Source organism: Lytechinus pictus, chromosome 2 (genome assembly GCF_037042905.1).
Source record: "Lytechinus pictus isolate F3 Inbred chromosome 2, Lp3.0, whole genome shotgun sequence".
Lineage (NCBI taxonomy): Eukaryota > Metazoa > Echinodermata > Echinoidea > Temnopleuroida > Toxopneustidae > Lytechinus > Lytechinus pictus.
Window position 1 is genome coordinate 48,849,152 of NC_087246.1, and position 19,959 is coordinate 48,869,110.

General features: G+C 36.7%; 1 protein-coding gene across 1 annotated transcript in view; it reads right to left on the bottom strand.

The window, feature by feature from the left end:
* Positions 1–618: 618 nt before the first annotated feature.
* Positions 619–19,959, bottom strand: part of LOC129278488 (hyalin-like) — a 29,078-nt gene continuing 9,737 nt past the window's right edge. Inside the window, exons 8-21 of the mRNA XM_064095674.1 lie at positions 18,255–18,512; positions 15,839–16,102; positions 14,811–15,077; positions 14,298–14,549; positions 12,727–12,981; positions 10,844–11,092; positions 9,820–10,083; positions 8,984–9,214; positions 8,143–8,397; positions 6,526–6,630; positions 5,050–5,079; positions 4,438–4,557; positions 3,532–3,687; positions 619–2,704 (exon numbers count right to left, since the gene is read on the bottom strand). Coding sequence (XP_063951744.1) covers positions 2,499–2,704; positions 3,532–3,687; positions 4,438–4,557; positions 5,050–5,079; positions 6,526–6,630; positions 8,143–8,397; positions 8,984–9,214; positions 9,820–10,083; positions 10,844–11,092; positions 12,727–12,981; positions 14,298–14,549; positions 14,811–15,077; positions 15,839–16,102; positions 18,255–18,512 — 2,912 coding nt within the window. The 3' untranslated portion in view covers positions 619–2,498. The remainder of the gene's footprint in view (positions 2,705–3,531; positions 3,688–4,437; positions 4,558–5,049; positions 5,080–6,525; positions 6,631–8,142; positions 8,398–8,983; positions 9,215–9,819; positions 10,084–10,843; positions 11,093–12,726; positions 12,982–14,297; positions 14,550–14,810; positions 15,078–15,838; positions 16,103–18,254; positions 18,513–19,959) is intronic.

Below are 19,959 nucleotides of genomic sequence, written 5' to 3' on the forward strand. Positions count from 1 at the left end.
CATAGGCCTGTATTCTGAAGTCGGGTTTAACTTAGACCATGGTCTAACTCTGCTAAAATTATGGGAAGCCAAAAATGTAATCGCTGTCATTGTTATTACAGTTCATTTATCATTTGAGACTATCTTCTATCATTTCATTGGTGTTAAGAGTGTCAGATCATGATAACCCCTAGGAAAAATAACTGAAAAATCCACCAATCTAGTCTGTGTCATTTACCAAGAACATATAATATAATAATGTATATATATATATATATATATATATATAATGGACAAACATTTCAAGCTTTCACATGTGATACTAATTATTCAAAGGTTCACAAGTGTGTTACTTATTATTCAAAGATCATTCAATTTTACCTTTCTTTAATTCACCTAGCAGTACGGGATATAGAAGGAGCTATCATAGTTTTGAAAGTTTGAATGTGATAAATTAAACAGTAATCTGAAAATATGGATTTTACAATCAAACATCTCCCTCTCACGTTCCTCCATGTACAGACCCCCCCAAAAAAAATTCAAATCATGCTATATATTTATATATATATATACATGTATATATATTATGTAGTCTCACACTTTGATATCAAATAAAGGCACAGAATGGATCCTTACATATCGCTTCCAAAGCGGCATTGCTTTATTATAAACCAATTAAAAAGACAGATTTTTCCACCATTATAGTATATATTAGGAATAAAATGTAGGAAAGACACATGATTATGATTGCCCTAATAATTTCAGAAAGTACTTGCACAAAGTTATGAAAGAATGCTTATAATTCACATATAATTAGGGAAATGTATTTCATTTTACTTTTTGATAAATGTGTCCCTTTAAACACCAAGGTTTCGAATTCTCACCAAAATTACTTAAGAATATTGATTCAAATAGGGAATAATATATCCAATATTAAACAGCTTTAAGTACCTATTTTTTCTAATGAATGAACTATTCTCTGGAATGAATACAAATGAATATAAATGCAATTTTAAAGACATTGTACATCCTCGTTTTTAAAGTTGAACAAATTTTATCACAGATTTTAATTTGTCCAGAATCATATACATATCAAACACACTAAAATATTTTCAATATTTGTCACATCTACATTATAATAATACACCAATATGGATTCAAAGAACTATGAAAGAGTGACAAAAGTGCTTTTCTTAATATAAGAGGCCCCCAAAATAGAATAAGACATGTAATTCAGACTACTTCAAATCTTGTTTATACATGTTCATGCTGCAACGATCATGATCAAATCAGAATGGAAATATGTTTTTTTTATAATCACATGTTTCATTCTTCATGAGATGCACATATGCCTGATAATATTACAATACAATTACACATATGCAAAACAACACTAAGAAATCATGAAAAATCTAAAGCACTTAAACATATAAATATGCTTGTCACTTACAAAGTACAGGCAGATTGAAACAATCTATGAAAAACAAATCTTTAGTACTGGATTAATTCAAAATAAGAAAATATCTCCACTTACTTTAGTATTAATACAATATTAATGAGTAAAAATAAATGAAGGGTAATTTTTTTTCACAAGAAAACATAACAGCTAAATACTGAGGACAACTACTATGCAGGTGCAAAAACAATTTGACAACATATAAGGTGTGCTTTGTATTTAATATAAATGTTGCTTGCTTTCAGTACACAACCGTTTTTTAATAAAAATCCACAATAAATGACACAAAATAATTCAAAACTCAAATTTGATTTGATTTTTTTTGGTCTAAAGATGAAAGCAAAAATCGTCATAATCATGTACGATTTACAATCTCTCATTACCACTCATGTCTCATGCAGCCAATACATGAACAAATTGTGGATTCAATGTTAGTGAAGGACATCAGTTTAGTATGACTTATCAAATATGAGCTCTGATTCATAGAACCTATTACAAATGACAAGGGAGAAGCTACTGTTACAACAGTGCAAATTGATAGATTGAGACCAAATTTTTCATTAATTCTAGAAATTCTTATCCATAACAAGTTTCATGAAACATGGTCAATGATAGCCATTTTAAAAGTGAATAATGATTATTATCTAAACGACTGTTGACTATCAAATACATTTACACAACATATTTTGTTGGCTATGCTGGGTATGTTCGAATTGAATGGTGAATTTCTCAATTCAATGAAAGTGATTTGCATTTCTACATTTTTTCTCATTTAATAATGATACTATATTTAATAATTTAATAATGATACTAAAAACACATTGTTAAGTATGCTACACCTCTGGATTTTTTTATTAGGAGAAAATATTATTTCCCATAGGCTTACATATACAAGAACAAAACTTCAACATCCTATATAGAAATAACCCTGGATACATGACTTCCATTATTATTTTTTCAAAAGGCCTGATACAGGGCTTCAAGTGGTACAAGCCTTGCATTCTCATCCTTGTTTAAACCTATCATGCATAATTTCTAAACTATGAGATAACACTTCATGGATTTAGTTGACTCGTGCTACTTCATCCGGGCGGTTCTTGGTCTGACTAGAAACATGGGGCATGATTCTACAGATAGTGAAAGAGAGGACTACGATGACAAAAGCCAGTAGGATCATCGCTGCTACGGTAGGCAAATAGATGAGGTTGGACCTGCCTCCAGCCCTCTGTAGGCCACCATGTCCACCAAAGTCATGGTGTATCTCAAAGTCTAAAGAAAGTGAAATATGGAAAACGATTAATGAAAAATTAATACATCAATACATTTTTTAATGTTTACTAATCATTTTGAATTCGTAATCTGCTCTAAAATCACTTTAGCAGGACAAACGCATTTCATGGGTGTGATTAATGACCGACAAAACCTGATACAGCCATAAGTGCCAATATCTACATGTCTAAAGTCAGAATTAGCTTAATGGGAGTTTTATGCCACCTTGGTAACTAACAACACTACCTTTCTCCCGCGCTGCCAATATGCATCCACAATTTGAAATTTATAGACCAAAATCTGCAAAACTTCCTATGTCATTGGAGTAAGTGACAACCAAAACTTCTAATAATCTGTCTGATTTGTTTTTGCAGAAAATTCTGAGGTTAAAGCAATTTCCCTTTAAGATATTCCCAAAGTTAACAGCCTTGTCTGAAAGGTAGATACATGTATCCAACCTGGTGGGTGTTTCATAAAGCTGTTCGTAAGTTACAAGCGACTTTAACAACCGGTGATCCTTTCTTGTGGTAAATGGTATATTCATTGGCGATGGTTAAGTGCGTAAGAAAGATTTACCAGTCGTTCTTAAAGTCGCTCTTAACTTTAATCGACAGCTTTATGAAATGGCCCCCTGGCCTTCTCTCATCATCAGGTTTCAGGATGTTTTCATGTATCTCCATACAATAAGCTTAAGCTTGACCATGAATCTGAACATAAGAAATAATTCAAATAGCCATTTGACTCAAGGCCAATTGACCTTGGTGTTGGAATTCTAGATGAGATCACAATTTTTTCTTGAAAATGGAGAAAGAGTGAAGTGTACTTACAAGACTCGCAGTTAGGTCCGGTCCAGTCTGGTGGGCAGAAGCAGGTGAAGAGTTCCTGGTTCTCGACGATACAGGTGCCATTGTGAAGACAAGGGAACGAGGAGCATGGGTCTTCAAGAAGCACTGCAGGAACAAAAGCAGCTTCCACGGTATCAACTGGAGATGAAACAATATCATGATAAAAACATTATTGGTAAAGGAGCCTCCATTGGCATTCAGCTACAAAAAACATATATATGACCCTTACATTAGCTCATAGTTGTGTATTCATAAAGTATCCCCTCACAACTTATGACAGCCAAGTGTTTTCCAATTATGCTGTAACATGATGTCCTTCTGATTTCTCCTCCATTCGCCCTCAGATGCATTAACAAGCAGGTGATCAAGATTTTTTCAGCATTTGCACCTTGACCTTTGAACAATATTTCTAAAAGTTGACTGAGATCAGTTATGACTGATCGGGACTGCTTTTATCAACTGATCCAATTCAAGTAACCTGACATCCAACTAGTGTCTAGATAACCCAACATTTTTTTAAATATTTCAGGGTAACCTCTTTTTTTTTGATGAATTACTCTTTATTATTGTCAACTAAAAGGCAGGCTTACAAATGAACCATATCACTGAACAGGAAAATTCAATGCTGAAAAAGATGAAAGTCAAGCTCCAGCACAATTACCTGGCCCATGCACTAGTTATACGTTTAACTCACACACCCACACATCCAGCATGATCAGAGGAAATGACCCTGCTATGGTTTTGACATTAGACCTGAAGACCTCTACAATAATCAGGTGCAAATATCAACTGTATCAATTAAATTTGGTTTAATGCATAGCACAAATTATTAATTTTTTTTTAGCATCAGTTTTAAATAATTTCACCATTTTCTCTGAAACCACTAACCATTTTGACAGAGGACACCTGAATATCCCCGTGGGCAATCACAGGTTACATCTCCCTCGGGCATCTTGATGCAGCGACCTCCATTTTCACAAATGCAGGAATAATCAAGAGTGTCTTCAACTGCAAATAAGTGGATGTAAACGATACATTTTCAAGAAGATGTAAATTTATAACTTCCAACTCTTTGTAACCAAATATAAAGATAATTATGCATTATGCCCACCATATCATAGATTTCCAGACTTCAGATAAGGTACATAAAAACAGTATGGGCCGCAAAACTGGTGGATAGGGGCTTCAACCCCCACTTTTTTTCAATAAACATATACAAACACATGAAAAATAACCATCTCTTTGCATATTTTAGCACGGTCAGCCCCCAAATTTCGGCTTGGCCCCCCACTTTCAAAATCGCTCAATGACTCCTGAGAATCAGCTCCAATGGTGTCTCAAGAATCCACACATTTGCACAGCTGGATCATAAAAGTTGCTCTCATTTTAAACCTGTACATGAAACTTGAAACTCCCGAAACATACAAAGAAGAACGTACCCTTCTCAGGGAGTTTATGCTACACTCTAATCAGCCCATCGACAAGCCGATGCATCCTTACCTATTTCTTCCCAGTGTGCTTTCCTCTTTCCTGTTGGGAATTAGAAAGAAATAAACTTGTTAGAAACCTCTCATTGAATAGTTGAAAAAAAAATGGATGGGTCTTGAGTGAGGTATGACTTATATCCCTTTCATAAACCCAATTATGCGGCTAATAGCAGCATAATTTGGTCGTAAAATCGGAGGAGGACCAGAGTTATCCGCATTATTTTGATGCTGCAATTATCCGCATAATAGCAGCATCGGGACAAGATTTTGAGTTTATGAATGTTTTTCCAAATAATGCGGATAATTGCCATGGTGCGGTCACAAGGTCACCCTTGTCATGACAATTATCCGCCTTTTTCAGGACGGGCGCTCGTAAAAATAATGCGGATAATTTTTGGAGTTTGTGAACGCAATTTTTATTGAATTATCCGCATTACTATTAGGCGGCTAATTGGAGGATAGGTTTATGAAAGGGGTATCATATTACCCCCAAAGATAATATACACTGTAGGCCCAATGCTTCAGCTGAGGATAGTATGTCAATAATGATGGCAATAATAAAAGCCCTATCCCTGAAAGGCTAGTCCATTCTATTACATGTATCAGTAACTGGAACATATATCTCCAGTGAATTCATGAAAAATAAGGCAATATTGCCTTAAAATTGTCTCTTTCCTTAACTCATCTTAAATCACATATAACTTTTTTTGAAATCAACATCAATATCCACATGGAAGGGAAAAGTCAAACAATAAATTTAGATCATAACATTCAACTCACAAGATTTAAAATGGGGGGTGTTGAAACAACCACACCTTTCTTTAAAAATCTTTGATGGATTTTTGCCAAATCATACGTTTATCACAATTTTTTCAGAACCGAGTGAAAGACGAAGTGAACTCCCCTAACACTTCTTAGCACAATTCATGGTAACATTCAAGAGAAAGTTTTTAAAGGCAAAAGACTTCAAAACAAATGACTCATCTCATGAATGAAAACCATTAATTTTTGCAATGCAAAAAAACAATAATATGGAGAAAGTGAGTATGAAGAACTAGCATGAAACAAGTTAATCACTGTAACTTAGGCCCAAACTGTTACTTGACAGGTTGACAATTTACACTATCAAAACTATGAAGGGTGCCATATCTGGGGCCCGTCTTACAAAGAGTTACAAAGCCAGCAACGTCAACATCTAAAGTATGTGTTTGCTCAAACTATTTCTAGATATGATGTACATTCATACATTCATGGTTTTCTTGAAAATTCAGTGTGCTTCTCGTCGTTTACAAAAGACTTTGTACAAATTTCCTGAAGAAAAAAATTATGGCGTAGATGGATTTCCATACATTTGAGGTTGATCGGATCAATCGTAACTCTTTGTAAGACGGGGCCCTGATCATCATTACAATGCAGGGTTTGGTTAATTGTGCAATGGCCAAACAAGCCATTAACCAAAGTGCAAAAAATGCGACTTTATTGCTCTTACTTCTCCTCCTTTGTTCTGTGTTACAAAAGAACTCTCCCACTCTTATAGGGTCATAATAGCATACACCAGCTTCACATGGAAAGCATCTGCAAACGTGTGCACCAGCTGGATAGTGAGAAGAAACAAGAAAATACATGTCGGGCAAGGTATGAACAGATCATCTAAATATTTTTTTGTCTAGATGTAGAATAACACTTGTTAGCATAAACATGACATTTCCTAAATATCATGGAAAGAGTTTGATAACACACACAAAAAAATATTTGTAACTTCCCACATTAGATAGTGGAGTGTTGTGGCTCAGTGGATTAGTCTTCTGACTTTGAAACAGAGGGTCGTGGGTTCAAATCCCAGCCCTGGTGTAATTTCCTTCAGCAAGAAATTTATCAACATTGTGCTGCACTCAACCCAGGTGAGGTGAATAGGTACCCGGCAGGATTAATTCCTTGAATGCACTGAGCGCTGAAAGGCAGCTCGAGCTAATTTAAAGCTGGGGTAATGATAATAAACAATCCGCCTCGTAATAGAATATTTCTAGATAGATGGCACTATATAAATGCCTATTATTGTTATTATAATCATAGCATCTTCAGGTCAATTCAATGAGAAACTATGAAAGATTAGACTACTACTAGTTACATGCTTCATAATGTGTGCTTCTAACTGTTTTACTTGTAATTAATAACCCAGTCACTGTTTCACACATAAAGTGCACCATCTCCACTCCATGTGAAGCATCCTGGCCAGGCAACCAAATCAACCGTTGCACACATGCCAATCTAATCACAGTGACATTCACATCCTCCAAAATACCCATTTAACAACTAGGGAGAGAGTGACAAATGTGGATTAGCACCAGGTGGGATTCAAACCATCAACCCTTGTTTCAAGAGAGCAGTGACATAACCACTACACCGAGACACCTCCACCTTTTCACAATACAACTATTGCAACATGATAATCTTTTCAGTATCAGATAAATTAAACTTACAGGTAATTAACATGTTTAAGGTGCAGTAGGCCTATAAATGTCTGGAATAGCTTTTCAAGATATAATAATTGCTAAAATATCATCTCATCAGTAGCAGACAAATGACACTTATGGGTAACAGACAGGTATAAAGTGCAATAGGTCTATGAAAGAGCTTTTCAGGATTTTATAGTTGTAACACGATCATCGTATTGGGAGCAGATAAATGCTACTTAACAGACAGGTATAAAGTGCAGTAGGTCTATGAAAGATTGGAATAGCTTTTCAGGATTTTATAATTGCAACAAAATCATTGTATTGGGAGCAGGGGCCCGTCTTACAAAGAGTTGTGATTGATCCAATCAATCGCAACTATGGAAAGCCAGCAAAGTCAACATATGAAATGCATGTTTGCTCAAGAATTTTTCTAGATATGAATGTATATCTATAACTTCTGAAGTTATGTAATGTATATCCATAAAGTTATTGATTTCTTGACAAGTAGGTGTGTTTTCCTTTGTTTAGAAAGGACATTTTGCAAATTTCCTGTAGAAAAAATTATGACACTGATGGATTTCCATAGAGTTACGATTGATTGGATCAATCGTAACTCTTTGTAAGACGGGGCCCAGATAAGTGATACTTACAGGTAACAGCAAGGTTGATGGTGCAGTCGGACTGTAATCCTTGCGGGTTGGTGAAGGAGTAGACTATCAGATAATTACCGATCTGAAAGTTAGTCAGCGGTGAGGTGCCAGGGGGAGAGACAGTGACAGTGACGCCTGCCTGACTTGAAGTAGGTTCAGTGTACGGAGGACGGCAACTGGGACTATCAAACAGACCGTAGTCAATCGCCTGAGTCGGACAGTTTTGAATGACAGGAGCCACTCTCCCATCGTTGGCTGCGCACAGGAAAGGGATGATATAACAGGCAAAAGTGAGGATTTACTTCAACATTATTCTTGCAACATTCCATTCTTAGAAGTGCAAACAAGTCATAACGCACAAAAAAAAAAAAATTTCAAACTGGAATTACGAAGATTCAAAATCATTAACGCTTATCAAACAAATTAGTCTTTGACAACAAAATTTAGGATAAAGGTCAAATTGACTTTTCAGGAAAATTGACAAATTTCTTGACTTTGCATGAATTTTTTTTTATTCTGGACTTTATTTTCCTTCATATGCCCTGATTTACACATACAAATATATTCCATATGAAGCCTAATCAATTCAAATGACAAAATTCTCCCTATCTAGAGGGGTATGGTATGAAGAAACCAAAATAGAAATGGCAATAGTTGATATCTATCATTATTGCTTACCCGTAACAATTACATCAAAGGAGCATTGTCCAACATTGCTTGAGGTATCTGTTACCCTAATCGATTCAAAAGACAAAATCCTCCCTATGTAAGGGGTATGGTATGAACTATGAAACCAAAATAGTAATGGTAATAGTATACATGCATCATCATCGTTGCTTACCTGTAACAATTACATCAAAGGAACATTGTCCAACATTGTTTGACGGATCTGTTGCAGTATACACAACAGTATGCACTCCGACATCAAAGAACGAATTCGGGGCTCTGTTAGCCACTACAGTAGCTTGTTCACTTGGCACTGGTACATTCCAATTCACCTGCACAGTTTGGCCATTTGGGGCCACAACCATTATAGTTGCAGGACAATTGATAGTTGGTGGAGTTCTGTCAACTATGTTTAAAAAAAAAGAAGATATGTAATATAAAGTGCATTGTTAAAAGACAGTGTTAAACCATACATTTCTTGTGAAGCCAATGACTTGGCTGAAACTGTATAGATTGAACTCAGTTTGTTACATCACAGACCAATGATGTAATAAAAACTTAAAGGGTGTATGAACCTGCAGCCTAAAAAACCCCATCTCAAGTCAACAAAAATATTTGTAAAACGAGATATTTGATGGCAATATTTCTTAACATTTTCTTGCTTGCTTTTCATATCATTCACGGATCGGCACCACAATACACTCTTTCCTTTATTAATTTCTACAGACCAAGAAGGTTTTTGCACTCATCCACTTCTGGCTACCTTATATTCCAAAAGTTTCAAAAACTTGGGGGGGGGGGGGGAAGATCAATCGCTTATGCGTGCCCTACTTTGTGTAATAGCCTTCCTGAAGAATGCACCTCTGTCGAGACTTTTGAAAATCTTCTGAAAGCTCTTTTATTCACTCTTTATGCACCTTGAGCACTCTACAGAGTGGATTTGGCGCTTTACAAGTCACATTATTATTTTTATAATTATTATTATTCTATTTCCATGAACAAAATACCAACCTGTTGATGGAAATTGAACGGTCACAGTAAAGGTACACTGAGCAGTGTTCCCCCTCGCATCGGTTGCAGTATACGTGACTTGAGTGTTTCCCAGTGGAAATGAAGCAGGTGGGACGTAATTTGAGGTAAGTGTGACTATTCCGGAATTATCTGATGCAGTGGGTGCATTCCAGAAGATCATAGCCAGGGTCTGTCCAGGGGTGAGGGTTCCGTCCGCACCGGAAGGGCATCCAGTTATTACTGGATTAATGGTATCAGTTTGCCCTTTGAGGATTAAGAGAGAATGACCAGTATGTCAAGAGCACTATCAAGATATCATAGAACCCTGCGTGAATTGTTAGCTATCTAGTGATCTTACATAAGTATGACACCCAAGACAAAGAATTGAAGAAAAAAATATACAGATAAAACACCCTCATACTGTCCACAAAAATAAGGCAACATAATCATTATGCAAAAAAAGATGCTATTTGTGCCGCCCCTGCATTTACGAATAATATACTCGCCTTGACAGATCTAGAATCTTGGTAAGTTTTTGAGATTACGAATTATGAAAGGATAAGGATAAACATCAGGCTTGTGCATATAGGTATTGTTTCACACTCGGCTCAGGATGAAGAATTTCTTATGGGTGAAAATTGTCACCAGAGCATAACCGTATCAGAGCATCTTAACAAAGCAAGAATCACATCCAGGATCTCTTTCAGCTGCTTTCCTGCACACAACATTTTTTTTTATGTGCTGAAATGAGATATAAGCTCTTGGGCTCCAAACTATATATATATATAAATATATATATATATATATATATATAATATATATATATATATATATAATATGTATTATAATCATATAATACCCAAGTACCTGCCTGTATGAAGAGTCTTAGTATCTCTCTGCAGAGACGACGTATTCTGTGAACTACGCAGCATTTCTACATAAAGCCGCATCTAAATTTGGCATATCCTTATTGTCAGGTACCTTCATGTTCACGTAATGAATCAGGCTTTTCAAACAATCATACCTATAATATTAACATCAAAGGAACAGGTTGCGGTAAGCCCGGCTGAGTCCCGTGCAGTGTATGTGACCGTGGTTGTTCCAGCGGGGAAGGAACTGCCAGGACTCCGGGTAGATGTCACAGTTGGTGTGCCGGTGTCATCAGTTGCTGTTGGTTCTGTCCAGAAAACAGAGAGTTGGACAACCCCGGAGGGCAAATTCCTAGTCATATCCTGTGGGCAGCCAAAGAACTGAGGTGGCTGGTTAGATGAACCTAGAGGAGCAAAAAAGGGAAATAAATGAAGAGAAAGCGAGAGAGAGAGAGAGATAGGGACAGAGTGACAAGAGGAAACAATGATAAGCTTACCAGAGAATAGCTAATGATTGAGCCATTCATATTCTATCTTTTTTTACTCATTGCCATCTTATTCATGCTTTGCACACCCTACTGTTTCTCATTTGAATCATTTTATTTGTGGTTATTGCAGTTTTTTAAACATTTTTTCTTCTTAATTTCCTCATAATTGTAACAAATTTCATTTTTTACTCATTGCCTTGTTATTTATGCTTACATGGCCTACCTATTTCTTATTTTAAATATTTTGTTTGTGTTTATTGCATTTTTTTCTTTATATGTTATTCTTCATCTTAAGACACAATCAAAATCAGGATTCTAAAACTTTTTATTACTTGATGATTTTTCAGGAGCAATATTTATTATTTGTTCATGTAGCATTGGATAGAAATATTAGTGTTGCAAATTTGAAGGACAATAATATTAATAATTATCATCTATATAGAGTGTTCTAGCGATGCATTAAAAACGCCTATTTTGGTCTGCATCAATTGCCCGTGCAGTATCAGAGCGTATTCCTAAAAAGGACCGAAATCCGACAAAAATCCCATAGTCTCCTGTACAAAATTTGCTATAGAATATGAGAGCTTATTCAACAGTTTATGGCACGTGCCCAAATGCGTGAAATATACAACACGTACAACAATGAAAGCAATGCGATGCGCAGCATAGAGCACAACTACACTCCATGACGTCATAATGAACTACATGCAAGTCGCATGTCAACGACCAAAACTGATCCTACGAAGTGATAATGGCATAATGTGATAAGTGATATGACTTGTTAAATCAAATTTCTGTCTCTTTTTTTGGAGGGGGGGGTGGGATAAATGATATTGATTATATTGGATGGCATTATTTCATGACATACCAGAAATATTCCACTCGTTAGGGCCACTATTCCACTCATCTGCGATTCGTGGAATATTTTCCCAAACTCTTGGAATATTTCTTGTATTCCATTCTGAGCCATCCAATATAATACAAATATTCTTGCTTATGTAATGCCTCACACAAACCTTAACAGAAGTACAATGATGCAGCATTTTTACCCTTGTTTTATGACAGTAAAGTTATTGAGCACTCTGTGTTTCAAGGAATTCCTGCCAGGTATCTGTTTACCTCACCCGGATTGAGAGCAGCTCAACATGAATGAATTGCATGAATGATGTACCTCATCCTCGAAAAACAAATCATAAGATTGTGGATAAGATGATGGTCTGCACAAATCATGTGTATACAAAGAAGATACAGCTGTCAGTCCAGCTGGATCACTTGCATTGTACTTAGTATTGAGATTGTATTTGAAACAATGAAGCAATATGACCAGTTTGAAGGACAATCATTGGAAAATTGACCCTGTGAATGCATACCCTCCCCCCATCCAGGGGTCCCATTTCATAAAGGACTTGCCATTAATGGCAACTACCATGGTAACAGGGCTCAGCAGCCAATCAAAATCAAAGTTACCATTGATGGTAGTTGCCATAATGGCAAAGTTACAACAGTTGCAAGTCCTTTATGAAACAGGCGCCCCTGATCTTTTTACAAACCTTGTGTAACAGTGACAGGAAAAGAGCATGTGTCTATCAGCCCTGCCGCATCCCTGGCAGTGTATACAACAGTAGTTACACCAAGGAAGAACTGACTGCCAGGTTGCGCTGTAGAGGTCAGCGTGGTTACGCCAGAATCATCGCTTGCAGTGGGCGGTGTCCAACTGACAGTAGCAGAGGTTGACGGTGGAAATATGGCCCCTGATGCAGACGTTGGGCAATTGAATATCTGAGGTGCTTGATTTTGAGAAGTTCCTTCATTATAATAGAAAATTTAAAATCAAAATGATTAAGTGTATGAGAAATCAGTTGTAGCTTTACTATTGAGTGTGTGTGTGTATGAAGATGATGCAACTCAACTGTATGAGTAAACATCAGGGTACCATTTTATGACAGCTGAGAGTACTAAAAACAGTTGCCATAGCAACTGAACTAAATGCATTTGTTAAAATGCATTCCGGGGCTAAATGTCACAAAATTAGTCAGAATATCATTAGTTTCTATCATTGCTTTTTAACCCTCAACAATTCACGCGATATTTCCGAAACACAAAAAGATAGCGCCGCAAAACTTTTATCTTTACAGTCTTGCCCAACTTTTGAGACCAAATTCACGACATACAGGTATAGCATCGCGATGCCACAAGACATTTTATGAGACAATGTCATGCCGAAAATAGCTCATTTTTATACTTTGTGTACAAAGTCTAGGAGAGATGAAATTCATAAAAGGGTGAACATTTTTCGTTCTAATTGGTCTGCTTAATAAATTTAGGGTTTAATTTAGTTGTTAAATGGTCTGTTATAATTTCCATTGAAAAAAAAACAATGAAAAACAAAGAAATACATAAGAAATTCTAAAAACAAAGAATTACATAGGAAATTCTAAAAACAAAGAAATTGGCTTTTGCACTTTTTCTTTATGGAAACCTTTAAGTTAGATTACAAAGATGACATCTGGAAAAAGAAGAAAATTTGAAGTGAAATTGGGTGTTAAATATGCAAATAATGTTTTCATGAATAAATATTTTATTTATAATATATAAAAAATAATTATTTTCATAAATTTTATACTGGCTTGTAGTTTATGAGGTAAAGAATGTGCGTGTCAAATTTCAGCGCAATCACGCAAACGGCGGCCCCGTCCCCTTCCTCAATACATCTCAAATAGCCCATCCATTTAGGGTTAATAAGGAAACAAGGCCTTATTATGTTTCTGCATATTAAATAAAATGAAGTAAAATTCTATTAACAATGGCCCCCTATGGTATTCACACAAATGATATACTATATCACAGACAAAATATAATGATAATCAAACACAGAAATTGCTTTCTTGTAAAGTGGTGAGAAATAAATGTACATTCAAAGTCCATTCATTTAAAAATGATTGAACAATTACTATAACAGAACTCTAAAAACAGAACAACAACAAAATCCCAGAGGAAAATATTTCATACAGGCTGGATTGTACCTAAGTTTTCCAAATGTCATTTTCATTTACCCTTTCATGTTGAAAAAAGGAACTCTTTTCGAGTACCACTACAATGGATTCCATAGGGTTTACAGTACCTGACACAATGATATTGAAAGTGCAGACTTCTTCCAAGCCATTTTGGTCCTGTGCCGTGTATGTGACCACACGCGTTCCACCCACAGGCACCAAGACGCCAGGGTTCACATCACCGGTGATGACTGCAGTCGTCTCGGCATCGGATGCTGTTGGTGGTGTCCATACAGCTACAGCGGCTGATGCTCCTGTTGTAGCTGTCAGAATGAGAGTCGACGGGCAGCCAAAGATCGTTGGAGGATTGGTATCGGTCGCTGAAAGAAACATAATGCAAATTTATATAAGTTGTCTGATTTCCCTTTTTTTCTGAAGACTTTTTCAGGTTTCATATTAATGTAGAGAAGTTTAAAACAGTACCAAGAACACTACTTCTACTGCAGATTTAAAGTGTGAAAAAGTTTGCATTATCACAGGTGAAATCATACCGAATCAGTAAACTTGTTACTGATTACAGAGAAACCCCCTCCCCCAAAACTGAATAATCCGCAGATAAATGTCAAGTTTGAAAGACTCACGAGCACCAGTGCCGGTTACAATGACGTTGAAATCACAGTAGGCAACATTTGCCTGGTTGTCGATGAAAGCATATCTCACTGGAGTTGTTCCAACCCCAAAGAGGTCTCCAGATTCATGAGTAGACGAAACTTCCAATACTTGGCCGGCTTTAAAACCTGTGGGTGTCGTCCATGTGACGGGGACAAGAGCGCCATCAAAAGATTGTGCACTGATGTCACTTGGGCAAGAGGTAACAGCCGGAGGAGTCAAGTCTGTGCGAGCCTGAGCTGCAAAAAACGCAATTCAAATGTAAGAGCATTAATATACAGTAGGCATGGGGATACAGAAGAGAAGAAACACTGGTTCTAATATATCAAAAATTCATTATTATTCATGCAAAGGATATTATCATTATTTGGGTTTGGGTGTGATAAAAAAAAATTTAGGGAGACAAATCTGAAAATTAAAAAATTTGGGATAGAAAGCCAGCATTATCCGAGCAACATTCTTATAATTATTGTCATCAATTAATTATTATTATCACTACTTTTGTTACTATCTTTATAATCATTATCAATATTATTATGATTATTATTATCATTATCATCTGCTCAAAAACTACCATAAGGGGAAATGATGTTAGGGAGAACCCTAGGGAGAACAATATGTTTTTCTCTGTCCACAATACGGTAGGTGACATTGATGAGGAGAACTGAATCCGATTTTGAACAATGGGAGAGCAAAAAAGATTTCCTCTGACGTTTGATGAACAGAGATCATTATCATCATTATCATTATTCATTAAAAAAAAATCATTATCATCATTCATTATGTAAGAACGAGAAAAACAAGTACAAATAGATCCAAAAGATTGGCTTGAATACCACAGAAAGGAAAAGATTCCCCCCACCCCGAACACATCAATAAAGTGAGTCACCCACCCCAACCCCCCCCCTCCCCTTAGGTTTAACCAGTCATCTGGATTATTCATAAAGGAAAACATTCTTCATGCATGACTCCTACATGAGACTTCTGATAAGGTACCTACTTCCAACAAAAATGAAGAGCTCACAAGCAACCACATTCCCAGCATTGTCACTGAACCTCCAAATGAATGGACCATTCTGGCCTTCAGGGAAAAAAGCATTTGTGAACGTGACTCCGCTGTCAAAATCTATCGGCATCCCATTGTCTGTGGCGGTGGGTAGGTCCCATGAGACAAGAGCAAATCCGGTTACAGTATTCAATTGACCGTACGCTGCGTTGGTGCAACTGGTCAATGAAGGCGGGATCCCGTCAACTACAGCTCCACCTGTGACAAAGAAATAACAAAGGTGGTTACCATTTTTATCATAATTATCGTATTTGTTAGCCTATCAATAATCATGATCAGAATTATCATTACCACCATTACAATAGGTTGGGGTAGTCTGATATTATTTCTTGTTAGCAGCCAGTGGAGAAATGAAGATTGGTGCATGAATCTTGCTCAAATGGTAACCACAGCCCAAGATACTATCGGCGTTTGGACTCCTGGCAAATGTTTTATCAACATTTTTCATCCGCACAGGTTCTCTTATCCAAAAACCTTCCTTGATTTTAATCAGCTGAGAACAGATTCTATTGGAACAGTCAGATGAAACATACGTTGTATTTTGTTCAACAAACATCCGACAAGTCCTATCATGAAACACTCCCTGGGCATACCTAGAGAATCAGTATCGTGTTAAAGTATGATTCTGTTCCTTGACGAGGGTCTGAGCAACATCTTGCTTTGACTCTGAGTGGAAATGTGGCTTTGTGTCTTTTCCCTTTCTAAACACCACTGTGATATCCCACATGGCCAAAAGGCATTTGGAATAGAGCAACCTGATGAGGCATATGTGAAGGTATTGTAAGAGTCATATTGTCATGTGTTGCTGATATCATGGAAGGAAAGTCCCCTAGGGGGTCTTTCACAAATATTCTAAGTGTAACAAAAAAGAAAATTGCACCCAAATTCTCAGATGCACTACATGTGGCATTTAAGGGATCACCACATTTGCCAGATCATGTTCGTCAAGGGATGCATGCTACACAGTCAGTCGGCAGGTCCCAAGAAAGTGGCTTCTTTCATCCAAGTGATATTCATGACTCGAGATGTTTTGCATATTTAATGAGCTTGATGCGGACCAAAACACCTCTTTTCATTCGGTCATTGCTGCTCTAATTTTGCATCGAATTTCATGATTTTGGTATCATTGTAAAGAAGAAGAATCATTCTTTCAGGTCATGTGTTTGAATTTATTCAAAGATTTTGTAATATAGGTTAAAATTTTGATCTAAAATATGCTACAAATATAATTATTTTCACCTGACAAAAGCTGCTATTTTCACACTTTATTTTTGTGTGAGCCCAAATAATTTTAGATCATGATAAAGCTGAATATGTATGCTTTAAGATGGTATAGGTTTCAAAATAAGAATTTGTTTAATCGGGTCAAGATCACACTTTTCATTTGCCAAGTACATAAAGCAGCTTGAAAACAAGAATACTGCACTCTGATTGGTCAAAGAGACCACACACTGGCAAATTCCAACAGTTCCAGTGCCTGGGTTCATGGGAAGGTCACACTTCCCATGTGGTAATCTCCTCAAATTACCCGCGCCTGTTGTTCTGTGAACTTATCCAGCCAATCAGAACTCTGGATTTCATGCAAGTACAAAATTTCAGAAATCTTGTCTTGTACCTTGGTGGGAAAAGTGTGATCTTGACCCGATTAAAAGGTGCCGCATATCAAGAGTGGCATTGTAAGAAAGTACAGAAGTTCAGCTTTATGGTGATATATATATCATTGAGGCTCAGAATAAAAAGTTTTGCACAATTTGCAAAAGAAAACAGAGGAAGAAAATTCAGTTTTGAGGCACATTTTCAGGCCAGAAATCTACTTATTTATCAAAATATTGTATACAAAATAAATGACCAATATGAAAGAATAACATTTACTCTATCTGATGGTGCAATAATATTTCATTTAACTTGAGGTTAAAACAGGTAAATTCTTAGAGAAAGAAAATCTCACGAATCACGAGATTTTTGCAAGGAGGAGGATTCAGCCACCAGATGATTTGGATGAATCTGGCCTTTTTGCTCATTAGCATAGGGACCTGTGGTCTGACTGTACAGCGTCATTGATGAGTTCATGCGTTGAATATCATGTGTGTCATGGTGATTAAGCATGACTTTTATTCAGACTGTTTTTGTGAAACATGGCCTTATGGATGCCCTGATCTAAAACAAGAGCAGTAGTCAAGATATGAAAATAGGGGAAGATTTCACAAAATTTGATTTGTCAGTGATTTTCATCGACCAATTTGCTCCCAGCCAATCAGATGCAAGGATGTATATAGTAGCTTATAACATCTGAAAGTAAAAATCACTCTTCATGAAACGCTTTCCAGATAAAGATACAAAATGGGGTTACCTCCTCCGGAAGAAACAATGACGTTGAAGGCACATTTGGACTGCAGGCCGGCTTGATCTGTGGCTGTGTAGATCACGGTTGTGGAACCCACTGGGAAAGAGCTCCCGGGGTTGAATCCATTGGATATGACGTTGGCTGTGCCCTGATTATCGGTAGCAGTTGGTGGCGTCCAGGATGCCACAGCTGTGGGGGTTCCCACAGCCACCTGGCGGGTTATCGTCCCTGGGCAACCGGACAAAACTGGAGGAGTGGTATCGCCTTTGTGAAAAAAGTGAAATAACACATTTATTGGCTGCAAGTGAGAGGACGATTAGACACTGTTATCATAACTATTTCAATACTAAAAAATTTTACTTTTGTCAATATGTGTGCATTCAATCTATTCAATTGAAATTCAAGACAAAATTTGGCATGTTAACAGATATCATAAGATCTGCAATCATTATTGCATGAATAAACTTTACATGAGTCATATAATCAAGTCAAACACTTTTGGGACCATTTGATCTAAAGAAATGTCTTCATCTTATGAAGTTTAATTTCTCCAAGGACAATTGGATTTTGTCTTGCACGGAAGGATTCAAGCTATTTTTTCCCATCTAGTTACCAAACATCTTTTCTTTAGTTGATGTTTATGTCAAAGAATACATCAGTTTGGTATTTAAATAATTAAGAATCATGTAAGTACAGCCCCTCCACAAAAAAAAATGAGAATAACAAAATGACATTGTGACTATGGACAAATCTGGATTAAACCTTTTTTTTAGGGATCAACCCTAGGCTTGTCGCAAAGCTTCATTGGTGCATGTTTTATTGATTTTCAGTCTCTACAATTTGATAAGCGACCCGATGTTCACATCACAGAAAAAAATATTGAATTTTGGAAAATCAAACAACAGTGAGTCTAAATTTCATTAGAGAGAGAACTGGGGACTTTGGTCGGCCCCAAAGAAATTCAGTCAGAATCTGGCACGTATGCAATCAAGACCGTAGTATCAGGATGGTACACTACCAAGAGCTCAATTAATAATAATAATAATAATAATAGGCACTTGTATAGCACCATCTATCTAGAAACAATCTATTCTGAGGCGCAATGTTATTATTTTTATTACCCCTGCTTTAGCTCGAGCTGCCTTTCAGCGCTTGCGCATTCAAGGAATCAATCCTGCAGGGTACCCGTTCACCTCACCTGGGTCGAGTGCAGCACAATGTGGATAAATTTCTTGCTGAGGGAAAACACGCCATGGCTAGGATTCAAACCCACGACCCTCAGTTTGAAAGGCAAGAGTCAGAACCACTAGACCACGACGCGCCCACAACTCCAAAAGGACTTTTTATAATTGGACAGAGTTCAGTATGCAGCCAGTCAAAATCAATGATCCCATGGTAGTTTCACTAATGGCAAAGATACCACAATAATATTATGAAATGGGTCCATGATCAGGATCAAGCCGGTAAAATACAGGATTTTATTATCATTTATGTGTATGCAATGAAACCTGTGTTAATGGCCAACCCTCCACAGTATAAACCACTAAATTTGATGTGTGTATAAGAAACTGTCTACAGCAGCCACCTGTCTATGAAGACATTATTTTATTCCCTTGCAGTTTTCAGTGCATATTCAATTGTCACACTTATTAGAAGAAAACAACTTCATTAGTCCAGTTTGCAGTTAGCCCATGATGACCTCCTATATCCA